The 13,104-nt window shown below is 51.2% G+C and overlaps 1 protein-coding gene across 2 annotated transcripts in view; it reads left to right on the top strand.

Moving 5' to 3' along the window:
• Positions 1-9,700, top strand: part of LOC107145495 (3-ketoacyl-CoA thiolase, peroxisomal) — a 10,028-nt gene extending 328 nt beyond the window's left edge. For both annotated transcript variants that reach the window (XM_015489482.1, XM_048794943.1), the window contains exons 2-13: positions 1-91; positions 262-355; positions 1,309-1,366; positions 3,264-3,343; positions 3,673-3,715; positions 5,975-6,073; positions 6,608-6,688; positions 7,828-8,018; positions 8,190-8,369; positions 8,644-8,699; positions 8,813-8,958; positions 9,309-9,700. The exon at positions 1-91 is cut by the window's left edge. In XM_015489482.1, coding sequence (XP_015344968.1) covers positions 1-91; positions 262-355; positions 1,309-1,366; positions 3,264-3,343; positions 3,673-3,715; positions 5,975-6,073; positions 6,608-6,688; positions 7,828-8,018; positions 8,190-8,369; positions 8,644-8,699; positions 8,813-8,958; positions 9,309-9,384 — 1,195 coding nt within the window. In that variant the 3' untranslated portion in view covers positions 9,385-9,700. The remainder of the gene's footprint in view (positions 92-261; positions 356-1,308; positions 1,367-3,263; positions 3,344-3,672; positions 3,716-5,974; positions 6,074-6,607; positions 6,689-7,827; positions 8,019-8,189; positions 8,370-8,643; positions 8,700-8,812; positions 8,959-9,308) is intronic.
• Positions 9,701-13,104: the final 3,404 nt, after the last annotated feature.

Genomic DNA, 13,104 nt, shown 5'->3' with positions numbered 1-13,104 from the left:
CAGTAGCTTCCCGCAAGCCTCGGCCGCGGACGTGGTGGTGGTGCACGGACGGCGCACTGCGATCGGCAAAGCGGGGCGCGGGGGCTTCAAGGTGAGGCCCCCAGGCGCTGGCGCCAGGAGTAACACGGTGGGGGGCGGGGAGCTGTCATCTGCTAGGTGGACCCAAGGATGCGCAGGCAATGAGAACTCGAACTGCAGTCGCTGTGTCTCCCTGCGGTGGCTGTATCGGGCCAGTCACCACAGCTGCGCGTCCCGTTGCAGGACACCACCCCCGACGAGCTTCTGTCAGCGGTCTTGACCGCAGTTCTACAGGATGTAAAGCTGAGGCCTGAGCAGCTGGGGGACATCTCCGTGGGTGAGTGCACCACCCAGGCCCTGCTATGGGGTCTCTTGGTCTTCCCATCCCTCCAAAGTCCTGCTCCCACGCCTCCAGTCCCAGAGCTGTCACTAAGGAGAACTATGGACTATGAACACTGACTTCGATGTGCTCTCCTCCTGATAGTAGACCCAGACACTTTGCTCTTCTTCCTCGGGTCTTCTGCTTGTTAGAGAAAAAGCAGAAATCCCAAACACAGACAATCTAGGAGTTCCAGGTCATTCTGGGAGGCAGATGGGTGTTCTGAATGTGTCCTGATATCCTGTCTGTGCCAGGACAAAAGAGAATGTCAAAACCCATCTAATCCACTCCATTCTTTACAGATGGAGAGACCGAGGCCCAGTGTATTTGCTCCAGAGCTAGAACATGAACCCAGAGTCTGGACCTTCAGGCCAAACTTGATTTCCACCCACACACCTCTTCCCTTGAAATATAACAACACAGTATGTAATACTGTTTCATCCATCAGGTGCCACCACTAGGTCAGGAATCATTTTTTCTTCTCTCTGCAGAGACAGCAGGGCCTGGAGGAGGACACTAAGGGGATGTACATTTTCAGAATCTCATTTCCCTTGCCCAAGTACCAATGCTGTTGGCCTTCAGGCTTTGCTTTGTGTTTCTCTTTCCCTTCAGTCTTCCATGTTACTTGGAAGGGTAGGACACCTGCCTAGTCTGTGCTGATTTGGAAGAGCAGGGTGCATGGGCAAGTCATTTTGGAACCCTCCAGCATGGAGACTGGTATATGACTTGGACACACTGTTATATGTCTAGCTGTCCTTACTCTATACCCTGAAATTCCAGAGCATCAAGTGGGCCTGCCATAAACTCATGTTCCTAAAGAAAGATATGGAATGTTTCCTCTGGGGTACTCGGAGCTGTACTTTTTTGCCGAGACACCAACTGGCACTGAATAAAGGCTTTTCTGTCCATAGGCAATGTTCTTCAGCCTGGGGCTGGGGCTATCATGGCCCGGATCGCCCAGTTTCTGAGGTAATCTTTTCTACCACTAGCTCTGAGTTGGCCACTGTGACTAATGAGTGGGTCCTGGATCCAGGGAACTCATTCTGTGGGTGGTGGAGAATAAAATTGGATACCATGTCAAAAGATGTAGGGAAACCTGAATGCTGCTCTTGTGGACCCAACCTTTCTCCCACTGTAAGATTGGTATGTTACTGGCTATGAGCCAAGACCTACAGGACTTTGGTAGTGGTTATCTGTGGCATGATTGTAACCAAAGCTAACTTGTTGCTTGTGTTTTGAAAAAGTGGACTCTGTCCTCATCTATCAGGTAAATAACCACATAAACATGCTGAAGAGTGATTCTGCTTCCTTTGCTAGTTGAGCAAGCTGGGAACTCCAGGTCAGAACCCTGGGGCAGCGAGGAACCCAGGAGGAGCCCTGGTCATTTTGCCTTTTAGCACTTTGCCTCCCACTATGGGCAAGGAGTGATTCTGTTATTTTCACTTGTAGATTTAAGACACACTTGTCTTTGTCCTTTTATTTGCATTGAGTAGAAATAGTAGGGACATTAGCCAGTGACAGAACAGGAAAACTTCTAGGAACTGGGAAAGCCTCAGACCGCTTTGTCTGCAGTTCAGTGTCTCCCACTATCTCTAGGCTAATCTTTCAGCCTCATCTCCCAACTGGTTACTCACCTTGATTTTTCCTCTTTCTTTTCCCTCCTCCTTCTCTTTTTGGCTTCTCTGCCTACTGTCCTCCCTATTCTCTTCATTCTGTGCCTGGGGAGTGTTGTCCCTCTCTCTTCCCTAGCTAAACCCTGCCTAAACAATCTTGCCGCTAAGACACTGCTTCTCCAAGTTCTCAGGCTGAAAATGAGAGACCTTCCTCTTGAATAAGAGTCTTATGCTACTCTTTGATGTGGCCTTGCCATCTGGTCCTGCTACTTCACTCTCCTCTTGTGGATTCATTTTCTGCGTGTTGGTTAAGCATCCTCTAGGAGTTCTATAAGCATCTAAGAACTTTTACTCAATAGGTATTTGGTGAAAATTTAGTGGATCGGGTAAAGAGGTAAGAATCAGGTGTAATGGAATTAGGACATCTGGGAAAGGTTCAACAGGCCTAGGAAGCCATGTACTTCTAAGGGTCCCTACAGAGTTTGGCCCAATCAGTATCTCCAGGATTACCAAGCCTGGCTGCCCATTAGAATCACCAGGATGCTCAGGGAACTCCCTGAAGTTTTAAGTGGGTTGAAGTATGGCCTGAAAATATCACTAGAGCTTTATACTGTTTGCCAAGGCAGGTTTCATTGGAAGGGCCAACTCTGTACTACCTTCCAGGGCTAAGCCCATGGTGAGACCCTTGGGAGCTCCCAGTGGATGGGATGTTAGAACAATGGTGCCTAGCAGAGCTTTTCTTCCTGGTGGGAACAGGCTTTTGGGGGAGAGAATAGAAACATAATACCCAGCCATGTGGGTACTAGTATGCTGGAAGGTAGAGATGGTTGCTGGCCTCATACTTGACCATGGCTTTTGCTCTGGTAGCTTATCCAAGCAAAAATGCCCTCTCCTTTCTACTTTTGGGGAAATAGATGACTAGTTTTTACTGTGGAATTTTTCAGCGGGACAGAAAGAAGGACTCCTGTGACCCAAACAGTCTTCCCTCTTTCTAGATTGAGGAAATTCATAGGATGGAAGGGCATGCTCTTGTAGGGCCTGGGGAACAAGTACATACAGAGACACAGTTTGCCCAGGAGCTGCCCACCCCTATCCAATGGATCTATCCTGGCATGGGCAGGTTGTTCTCAGGTTGTTCTCCTGATCTTTGCACCCTCTGATGGGGACAGTCACAGGGCCCTGGAGTACAGACCTGCTTTCCATGAGAGCCTGCAGGACAAGGGATTGACTATGCCTCTTACCCTCTGTTTCAGTGGCATTCCAGAGACTGTGCCTCTGTCTGCTGTCAATAGACAGTGCTCTTCAGGGCTGCAGGCATTGGCCAACATAGCTGGTAAGTTGGGAATGGGTGGTGCCCTGGGCCTGGGACTGGGTGGTGCCCTGGGCCAGGGCCTGGGCTTAGTCCTGTCCCTGAGGGTTACAGTCAGTGATGTCACTGTCTCCTGGACCAGCAGTAAGCATTTCTGAGAGGACTCTGAGCACAGAAAGAGTTCAGGAGCTCCCCTTGGCACTGCCCCACTCCTCTTCAGAACACTCCTGGGTCTTTATCTCTGGGACTGGACTGAATGGCACCTAGGCTGAGAGCAGGTGGGACAGGGGCTCTGCTGCTCCCAGGACAGACAAACTTTGGCTGAGGATGATTATGAAATGCTTTTGTTGCAGGTGGCATCAGAAATGGGTCATATGACATTGGCATGGCCTGTGGGTAAGAATTTCCTTCTGCCAGAGCTCCTTAACCAATGGGGATAAATTAATTTCCTTCTCCTCAGTTCTCAGAGGCCACAATTTCAGTATCATCCCCTGGCTCCTTTAGGCAGCTAGCTTGGTGTAGGTTCCTATAGATGAAACCTAGGAGTGGCCCCCAACTCTGGGTGATCAAGAATAGTTCACATCTGAGCACTAGCAGGAGAGGGCAGGTGGCTTCTAAGCTTTCTTTCTTGAAAATCTGTCAGACTGGAAACTGTGGGCACCATGTTGGAAAAATACACCACTGAGACTTCCCTCGGTGACTTTTGTTGATTCTCACTGCTACTGAAAGAGAAGTGGCAGTTTCAATTCTCTAAACCTAGGGACAGTTCCTACTGTATGTCTATTCCTTTTCCTACGATGTCTTTATCTCTCCCCTGATACCAAGATGGAAACTTCTAATTGCCCACCACGTTTTCAGGGACATAGTCAGATCTCAGGTGATTTGGTCACTGTCACCTTTACCTAGACTGTGACTCTATCTTTACCTGTAGCACATCAAGCGCTAGAAATTTTGGGTAGAGCCTCCAAGGAAGGGCAGGGTGCTATATCCCTGGCTGGGGGCTTCTGATGCTGGGTGGGCAGGCTGGTGAAGACACTGGCAGGCTGAGGTGGTGACCAGCCCTGGTTCTGATGTCTTTCCATTGTCTTTCAAATCCTCTCTAGAATGTTTTTTGATGAAAAGTATTGCTGGTCCCTAACTGGGTCCTAGCTGACCTGCACTGGGTTGCCCCAACTTATATCTCAAAGAGAGCAAAGACTAGAAGAAATAGGGACTTTATTATGACATAGGTCACTGCCCAGCCTGCCTTTTGATGTGTTTCTTGTTACACTCTTACTGGGGAAAGAGCAAGTTTGGAAACTTAGGAGAAGGACTAAAGCCTTAATGAGTTCCATAGGGGGCTTCTGATTCTTAAGCAGCATAAGTATTCTCGCGCTTGCACAACACCCATATCACAATCTGACAGTCCCCAAGGGCTTGAACATTCAGTGTTGCCTAGGGCATCCTAGGTAGAAGGGAGTTCCTGGAATAAGCTGTATAAATTCGGGTCCAGGCTGAATGACCATGGGCAAATTACTTATTTCTCTGGACCTCAGTGTCCTCAGCTATAAAAGGGGGTACTATCTGAGCTTGGCCAATGCTTATAAGAATATTAAATGAGGTCAGGTATGGTGGCATATGCCTATAATCCCAAAGACTCCCGGTGACTTCGGAGGCCGAGGGAGGAGGATTGTAAGTTTGAGGCCAGCTTCAGGTACATAGTTAGACCCTGTCTCAAATTAAAAAATAAAAAGGGCTGGGGCTAAGCACAGTGGTACACACCTGTAATCCTGGCAACTTAGGGGACTGAGGCAAGAAGATCACAAGTTGGAGATCAGCTTCAACAACACAGCAAGACCCTCAGCAACTCAGTGAGACCCTGTCTCAAAATTTAAAAAAATAAAAAGATCTGGGAATGGAGCTCAGTGCTAAAAGCACTCCTGGATTCAATCCCCAATGCCAAAAAAAAAAAAAAGGAAGGAGGGGGGAGGGGGAGAGGAGAGGAAGGGGGAGGGGGGAGGAGGAAGAAAAGGAGAAGGAGGATGAAGAAAGTGGAACCATAATCAAGCTAACACTATAGGGTACATATCATGGGGTGGGTACTATTTGAAGCCTGAAAAGAGTTCAAAGTAATGCTGGGAACACAAAGCACTAGTCAAGGTCATCTGTTACCATTTTTTAGGGTTTCCCCTTCCCCAGTCCTTCTTGATCCTTCTATACTAGCCACCTCACTTTCCTCTCAGAACATTGCACCTCCTTGTCTGTGCAGGTCAGGTTGCTCTTTGATATGAGCTTTTGGGGTCTTCTCCCCTCTGAATTTGTGGACCCTGGCGGGGACAGGGCCTGGACATGTTGGATATGTTTGTAGCAATGTGGTATATACTAGAAAGCTTTCCTCAGGAACTTCTAATTGGCTGGTTCAGCAGATGTATACGGAAGCATGCCCCTGCACCCAGGAGTGCAGACTGTGCAGTGTACACTGTCCTGGGGTGGAGATAGAGACGAGGCTCAGCAGCCCCCCAGCCCCAGCTCTGCCTCGCTTGTCTGTGCCTCCCGGACAGGGCACTGCAGTTCCCGAGGGCTCCCTGGCTGTTTCCCAACACTTGCCACATGTCCCCTATCCTTGGATGTGTTCCTGTTAGGACTCAACTCCCTCCTTCTCCTCCCCCTCCTCAGAGTGGAGTCCATGTCCCTGGCTAACAGAGGAAACCCTGGAAATATCACTTCACGCTTGCTGGAGAATGAGAAGGCCAGAGACTGCTTGATCCCCATGGGGTAAGTGCCTGTGCCCCCTCAGCTCTGTCTCTCCAGGAGCCAGGGCTGGGGAACTTTCTCATCTGTGCCTGCCAATGCTAAGGCTTGGCCTGCTTCCTGTGTGTAGCATCTGTTCTTCAGAGACTCAGCATGACACTCAGTACTTCCTGTTTCTGAGGTCCTCAAGTCTTCTCTGAGCCTGAGTTTCTAAACGTAGCCTGCTCTGTCATGCCCCCTCTGAGGTGTTCATTCATAAGTAGGTCCCCCCGATAAACCTTCCTTCCCCTCTCCTCTGTGCTGAGGCAGCTCACCCAGAGAACACACTCTCTTCTGCTCTGCTGCCAATGCAGGCTGCCCTCCCTCTTTTGTGAGGGGGTGTCTTTGGTGTATGAACTCTGAGCATCTGGCCAGCATTGGCGACTCCCTGTCTGCCCCATTCCAATGCTGGGGGTGGAGTGCCACTGCCTGATTCCCCAGTACTGTCTCTGTGGCATGAATGGCCCTGGTCCCCATGCTGCCAGCCTTATGCCCAGCTGGGTACTACTTTTGTCCTAGGATAACCTCAGAGAACGTGGCTGAGAAGTTTGGCATTTCACGAGAGAAGCAGGATACCTTTGCGCTGGCCTCCCAGCAGAAGTGAGTGCTGCTTGGGGTGGAACCTTAAAAGGACTGGATGGTGAGGTTGTGAGGCCATCCTGGGTGGTCTGAGGTCTGAGGTGGATGTGTCCCAAGAGTACAGCTATGTACTAGGGGTTTACAAGCCTCCTGCCTCCCAGCTGGGGATCGGAAAGGGGGCAGTGCCATTCTGAGCTGGTGGCTCTTCCCTGTTCCCCTGCTGACTGTCCATGCTGAGTACCTTCTCCCTACCTAGGCTTCAGTTTACCCTCTGTTCTTTGGGGCATAATGAGGACCAGATCATGTCTAGCTGCTGCTCAGGAACTGAATGGGGCAGCCAGAGGCTTCCTGGGGACCTAGAGTATGGGGTCAACAATGCTCTGGACCAGCCAACCTAGTTTCTGGAGCAGGCCTGTGTCAGGGCAAACATCCTGAGCCTAGGGCAGAAAACCTGAGGCTCAGCCTCAGCATCAGCAGACAGATTTGGCCAACCCTGACCAAGCTGAGGAAAGACAGCAAAGTCAGGTGGGCTTCTCCAAGGCAGGGACTGTTAGCCTCTTGGGTCAGGTGGGCATTTGGGCTTTGCAGGAAGCTCTGGGTTCCTCCCATTGAAATGCCCCTAAGTGTTATAGTTTGCATAAAGTTGTAAAGGTAACTCTAAAATGCCTTGGGGTTCAACTCTGTTTGAATTGGAAAAGACATCAAGGAGTTTAGGATATTTCACTTCAGATTTGAGGAACCTGGGAAACGGAGGAAATTCATATGTGGGGTACCCAGGAAAGCTGGCAGAAGTCATCACAAATGTTCCTAGGACTCCAGCCTCAGTGGAGCAGAAGAAACTGACAGCTCTTGGATGAAGGGCTTTAAGAAGTAAACACCACCCGCAAGCTCCTTTCTTCCCCCTTGAGTTTGAAATGGGCCATGATGTGGACATCTGGAGTTGATAGCAAATGATGCTCTGGATGGCCCTAGACAAGCCTCCCCCTCCCAACAACAGGGTTTCCTCAGGATCTCCAGCTGATCCCTCTGATGTCCCCTAGGACCAGACATGTCTCTGAATTTAGCAGGCTGAGGTTGCATGTCTGCCACAATGGGCCAGAGTGGGGACAGGAGGAAGGGAGCTCCAGGGGAGCCTGAGCCTGGCTGTCTGCTGCTGGCAGGGCAGCAAGAGCCCAGAGCAAGGGCTGTTTCCGTGCTGAGATTGTGCCTGTGACCACCACCATCCACGATGACAAGGGCACCAAGAGGAGCATCACTGTGTCCCAGGATGAGGGAATCCGCCCCAACACCACCATGGAGGGCCTGGCCAAACTGAAGCCTGCTTTCAAAGATGGCGGGTCTACCACGGCTGGTGAGTACGGGCCAGGGTGTTGGAGTAGGGCTGCCACCAGGGATTGTCATCAGGCTGGCTCTTATGCTATGGAGTCTGGGGCAGACCAGATCCCTTGGAAGGGGCCCGTGGGAGAACTGGTTCTCCTCTGCTCTGCCCTGATACCTCCTTACCCCAATACTTCCTCCCTAGGAAATTCTAGCCAGGTGAGCGATGGGGCAGCTGCAGTCCTGCTGGCCCGGAGGTCCAAGGCAGAAGAGTTGGGCCTCCCCATCCTCGGGGTCCTGAGGTCCTATGCAGTGGTTGGAGTCCCACCTGATGTCATGGGCATTGGACCTGCATATGCCATCCCTGTAGCCTTGGAGAAAGCAGGTCAGGTGGCTCCTTCAGACCCTAGACCTGGGTCCCCTCATGCCCTGCTGCTGGGGCTGGGGGTGACTACTAGGATGTCCCTGTGGGTACTGCAGAGTGGAGGTTAGGCAGGCTAGCACTCCATACCCAAGGCCTTCATGACCCACAGCTGAGACCCATTCACTTGTCAGACATACTACTAGGCATTGTGGGTCTGTGCATGGCTGGAGGTCTGGGGAGACCCAGATTTGTGCTTGGGGGCCTCTATCATCTCAGGTCTGAACCTCACCTGCAGGACTGACAGTGAATGACGTGGACATCTTTGAGATCAATGAGGCCTTTGCAAGCCAGGTGAGTCTTTGTCTCCCCATTGCCTGGGCCCTGGGCACCCAGTGGGAGCCAGTGGACAAGCCATGCAGGGGAGGGGGCCAGCGTGCCCAGGTGCTGCTCTGGCTCCTTTCCAGGCTGTCTACTGTGTGGAGAAGCTAGGAATCCCCCCTGAGAAGGTGAACCCTCTGGGAGGAGCCGTGGCCCTGGGCCACCCCCTGGGCTGCACTGGGGCACGACAGGTCATCACGCTGCTGAATGAGCTGAAGCGCCGTGGGAAGAGGTGAGGCTGTTCCCCTTGGGGTGATGTGGGGTGTCATGGGGGATGCTGAGCTGCGGCATCAAAGGGTGGGGGTTTGGGAGTTCAACATGCACTTTGAACTGGGCATATAGGGACATTATCCCTGTTGTCCCTGAGGGTCAGCCTCAAAAGGGCCTCTGGCCTACTGAGGGCATCTGCCACTGAGTGTGTGCCTAGGTGGGCAGTCAGGGGACAGATTTCCCACAGATCTGGTCTTCTGGTTTTGCATCCTCTGTTTAGGAGGGCCTTGGTCAGGGAGTTGGGCCTCTGGTCAGGGGATTGGGCCTCTGCCCAGAGTGCCTGTGCCCAGCCAACCTAGTTCCCTTTCTCAGGGCATATGGAGTGGTGTCCATGTGCGTTGGCACTGGGATGGGAGCTGCTGCTGTCTTCGAATACCCTGGGAACTGAGTCCTTGGCTCAAGGCACTACCCAGAAGGCCCTGCTCTGGCAGCCAGAAAATGACTCTGAGGAAGCGAATCCACGTGGGACATTCAGCACTGCTGGTGGTGATGGGGACAAATCAAGGCACTTTAACTAATTTGGAAACTGTGAACACTGATGACACACTACATGAGTGGGCGGGATGTCGGGCCTTACCACCAGGCCCCCTCTAGCTGGGCCAGTGTGGGTCACCTAGCCCACAAAGCCCCCATGTAATTCCGAGGGAACTGTGGCCCTATGAATGAGGGTAATATGGACATAATAAACATGTGTTCTTATCTTGGTGGCTGTGGATTTTTCCAAGGGTGTTTGTTTTCCTTGTTGGACTTCTGTGTGTTCCATCTGAGTAGTGAGTCTAAACTGCTATAGTCTTCATGGTAGTATGGCCTATCCTTTGTGTTAGCTCTGGGAATTATAATGCAGGGCCTAGGCCAAGACCATTGCCCTGGAGGGGGCTCTTCCATCCCAGGAACTGTTCATAACCTCCGGGTCCATGTCCCTGCCCCGCTGATCTGCTCCTCAGCCTGTGCCATCCTCTTCCCTCAGCTGGGTCTGTTCTGATCACTGCACTCTCCACACTCCCAGGGGCAGGATGATGTTCTATATAATTCTGCTCAACCAGTGAATTGTTAGTTCTCACAGAAAGGCTTCTAGTGAGGGCTGCAGTGTGGGGATCACATCCTATCAGCCCTTGCCTGCCCTCAGAGTCCACCAGATGTGGACTGCAAATGTGTTTGAAGTCAGTACAATAATCACATCCAAGAGGGACCTGAGCTGCACAGAAAAGGAGGTGTGATGGCATTGACAGGAAAGCACAGTGGCAAGTGTAGACAGCTATACTGTCCTCAAAATGGACTGTGAGTTGAGGAGGCATATGGCCTATAGAATGACAACTGGTGGCCCTGATAGTGTTCCCATGCCTAAAATGCTAATTTGAATTATTTTCATGTGTTAGTAGTGCTACAGTGTGAGCCACATAGTGTTCCATCATTCCATTTAATTCTCTTAAAAACCTTGGTAGAACTGAGTAGACATCCCCTTTTATAGAGGAGAATTCTGAGGTCCTGAATGGTGGGTAATTTGTCACGGTCACCCATTCTGGACTCTAATTAAGGCATTCTGGCCCAAGAGCTTGTTCCCAGCTAGAATGGCCTGAACAATACTTCACTCTCCAACTCTTGGCAATAGTCAGCATGTGCCAGTGCCAGTGGTATTGTCCCTTCCCCACAGACACTAAGATCCAAGATTTCTCAGAATCATAGTTCTTAACCTGCTTGGTAACCAAATGGCTCCAGAGGAACTTACGAGGCTCCAGTCATGCTTCTTACGTCACTCGCATCTGTTGCACAATGAGACCAGGGAAGGTGAGAGACACTAAATGGCAGGGGATGCAGTGACCTTCGCCCTGCCAGAGTCCCTGTTTGTGGACTTTGGATCTCTTCCAACTAAGACACAGGCCAGGCAACCAAGTGGAGGTCATCTCAGCCCTGGTCAAGGGCCAGTGATGCTTCCTGTCCAGAAACATCCAGAAAGGATCCCAAGGCAGCCCAAAAGGTCAGAACCAGTGCGACTTACCTCCTGAGGCAGCCAAAGCCTCCTCAGCTTTATTTTTCCGAAGAACAGAGACTTTTTCAAGCCTGAAAAGTTTTCAAGAGAGCCAGGTACGATGGCACATATCTGTAATTCAGCCACCAAAGAGACTGAAGGATGAGGTTTGCAAGTTTCAGATCAGTGAGGGGAACTTAGCAAGATCTTCCCTCAAAAACGAAAAAGATCTAGAATGTAGCTCCCTAGTCTGGCATTCACTATCCAAAGCAGGAAAAAAAAAATGTGAGAAGAACCTTAGAGGCTATCTGTCCTCACCTGCAAGTGCTCAGGTAGGGTTTTTTCCTGAGTAGCCAGATTTAGGGACCACTCCTAGGCTGCATCAAGAGGGACCTACACCAAGCCAGCTACCTATAGGAACCAGGGAATGATCCTCAAATCATGGCCTCTGAGAACTGAGCAGAGGGAAAGTAGTTTGATTGTCACCATTGGTTAAGGAGCTCTGGCAGAAAGAAATTCTTACCCACAGGCCATGCCAATGTCATAAGACCCATTTCTGATGCCACCTGCAACACAAGTATTTCATAACCATCCTTGACCAAGGTCTGTTTGTCCTGGGAGCAGCAGAGCCCCTGTCCCACCTGTTCTCTCTCTAGGTACCACACAGCCCAGCTCCAGAGACAAATACCCAGGGGTGTCCTGGAGGTGTGGGGCAGTGGCAAGGGCAGCTCCTGCACTCTTTCTATGCTCAGAGTCCTCTCAGATGTTTACTACTGGCTCAGGAGACAGCAACATCACTGATCCTAACCCTCAGGGGCAAGACTAAGCCCAGGCCCTGGCCAACGGCACCATCTAGTCCCAACTTACCAGCTATGTTGGCTTCAGCATGAAACCATTGGAATACTGCAGCCCTGAGTACTATCTGTTGACAGTATATAGAGACACAGTCTCTGGGATGCCACTGAAACAGAAGGTGAGAGGCACAGTCAATCCCCTGTTCTTCCAGGCTCCCTTAGATAGCAGCCCTGTGCTCTTGGGCCATGTGACTGCTCCCATCAAAGGGTGCGAAGATCTGGAACAATCTGGTAGCCCAGTGCCCATGCCAGACCAGATCCATGGGATAGGTGCACGCTCCCCAGGACCCCACAAGCACATGTTCTTCTGTCTTACAATTCTCCTCAACTGAGGTGGGGAAGCCTGATTGGGCCATAGAAGTCCTTCTTTTTCTCCTTTTGGTGACTGAACAAAGACAACTAGACCTCTCTGTTTCCCCTGGAGAACAGAGCCGTGAGCTTTTCCTGGGACAGGCCACCAGAGTAAAAGCCAAGTCTCAAATATGAGGCCAGCACCCATCCCCACCCTCCGCAGCCTTACTAGTAACCTGGAAGTCTTTTTTTCACATTCCATTCTCTCCCCGTGGGTCTGCTCCCACCTGGATAAAAAGCTCTGCTTGGCACCATTGTTCTACTATCCCTTGCTCTAGGGCTCACATGCTGTCACACTGGGCTCAGCTTGCAGTTAGGAAGGCTGACTTTCTCAGTGGAAACTGCCTTGGCCAACAGTACCTGGGGACATTTCCAGGTCATCCTATACATATCTAGAACCTTAGGGAGTGAATGCACCCGGTGGTTCTGGGCTGCAGCCAGGCTTGGGAACCACTGAGCTAGTGCCCAGGCCAGACTCCGCAGAGGGCCTCCCAGGTGGACGGCTCCCTAGGCCTGTGCAACCCAGACCCACTGCCCTAATCCCAAAACACTGGTTACCACCCTTCACCAGTTCCACTAAGTTTTCCCAAAATCCCTTCTGAGCATAGGGCTCCACTGGTTTCATGCTGAGGAGCTACAGTACTGTGCCCTAGAGGAGGTCCCACCAACATACAGAGAATGTATCCTACAGGAGATGAATAGCAGGGCCAGGTGTCACAGTCGCATCACAGGGAAGCACAGGCTACCTACTGGAGAGGAAGATCTCTCACTGTAAGCCTGAGAGCTTGGGGAAGCCATGTGCAAGTGGTGAGACTGTATTTGGGGCAGGATTTAGCTAGGGCAGAGAAAGCAGGTAGGAGCAGCACTCCATGGGGACAGAATGGGCACAGTAGGGAGGACAGAGGAGGCAGATAGTTTAACTGAAAGGAGAAAAGTC

Source organism: Marmota marmota, unplaced genomic scaffold (assembly GCF_001458135.2).
Source record: "Marmota marmota marmota unplaced genomic scaffold, marMar, whole genome shotgun sequence".
In the NCBI taxonomy this organism is placed as follows: Eukaryota; Metazoa; Chordata; class Mammalia; order Rodentia; family Sciuridae; genus Marmota; species Marmota marmota.
Note: the sequence above shows the minus strand (reverse complement) of the source record. Positions and strands in the feature narration are given on the sequence as shown.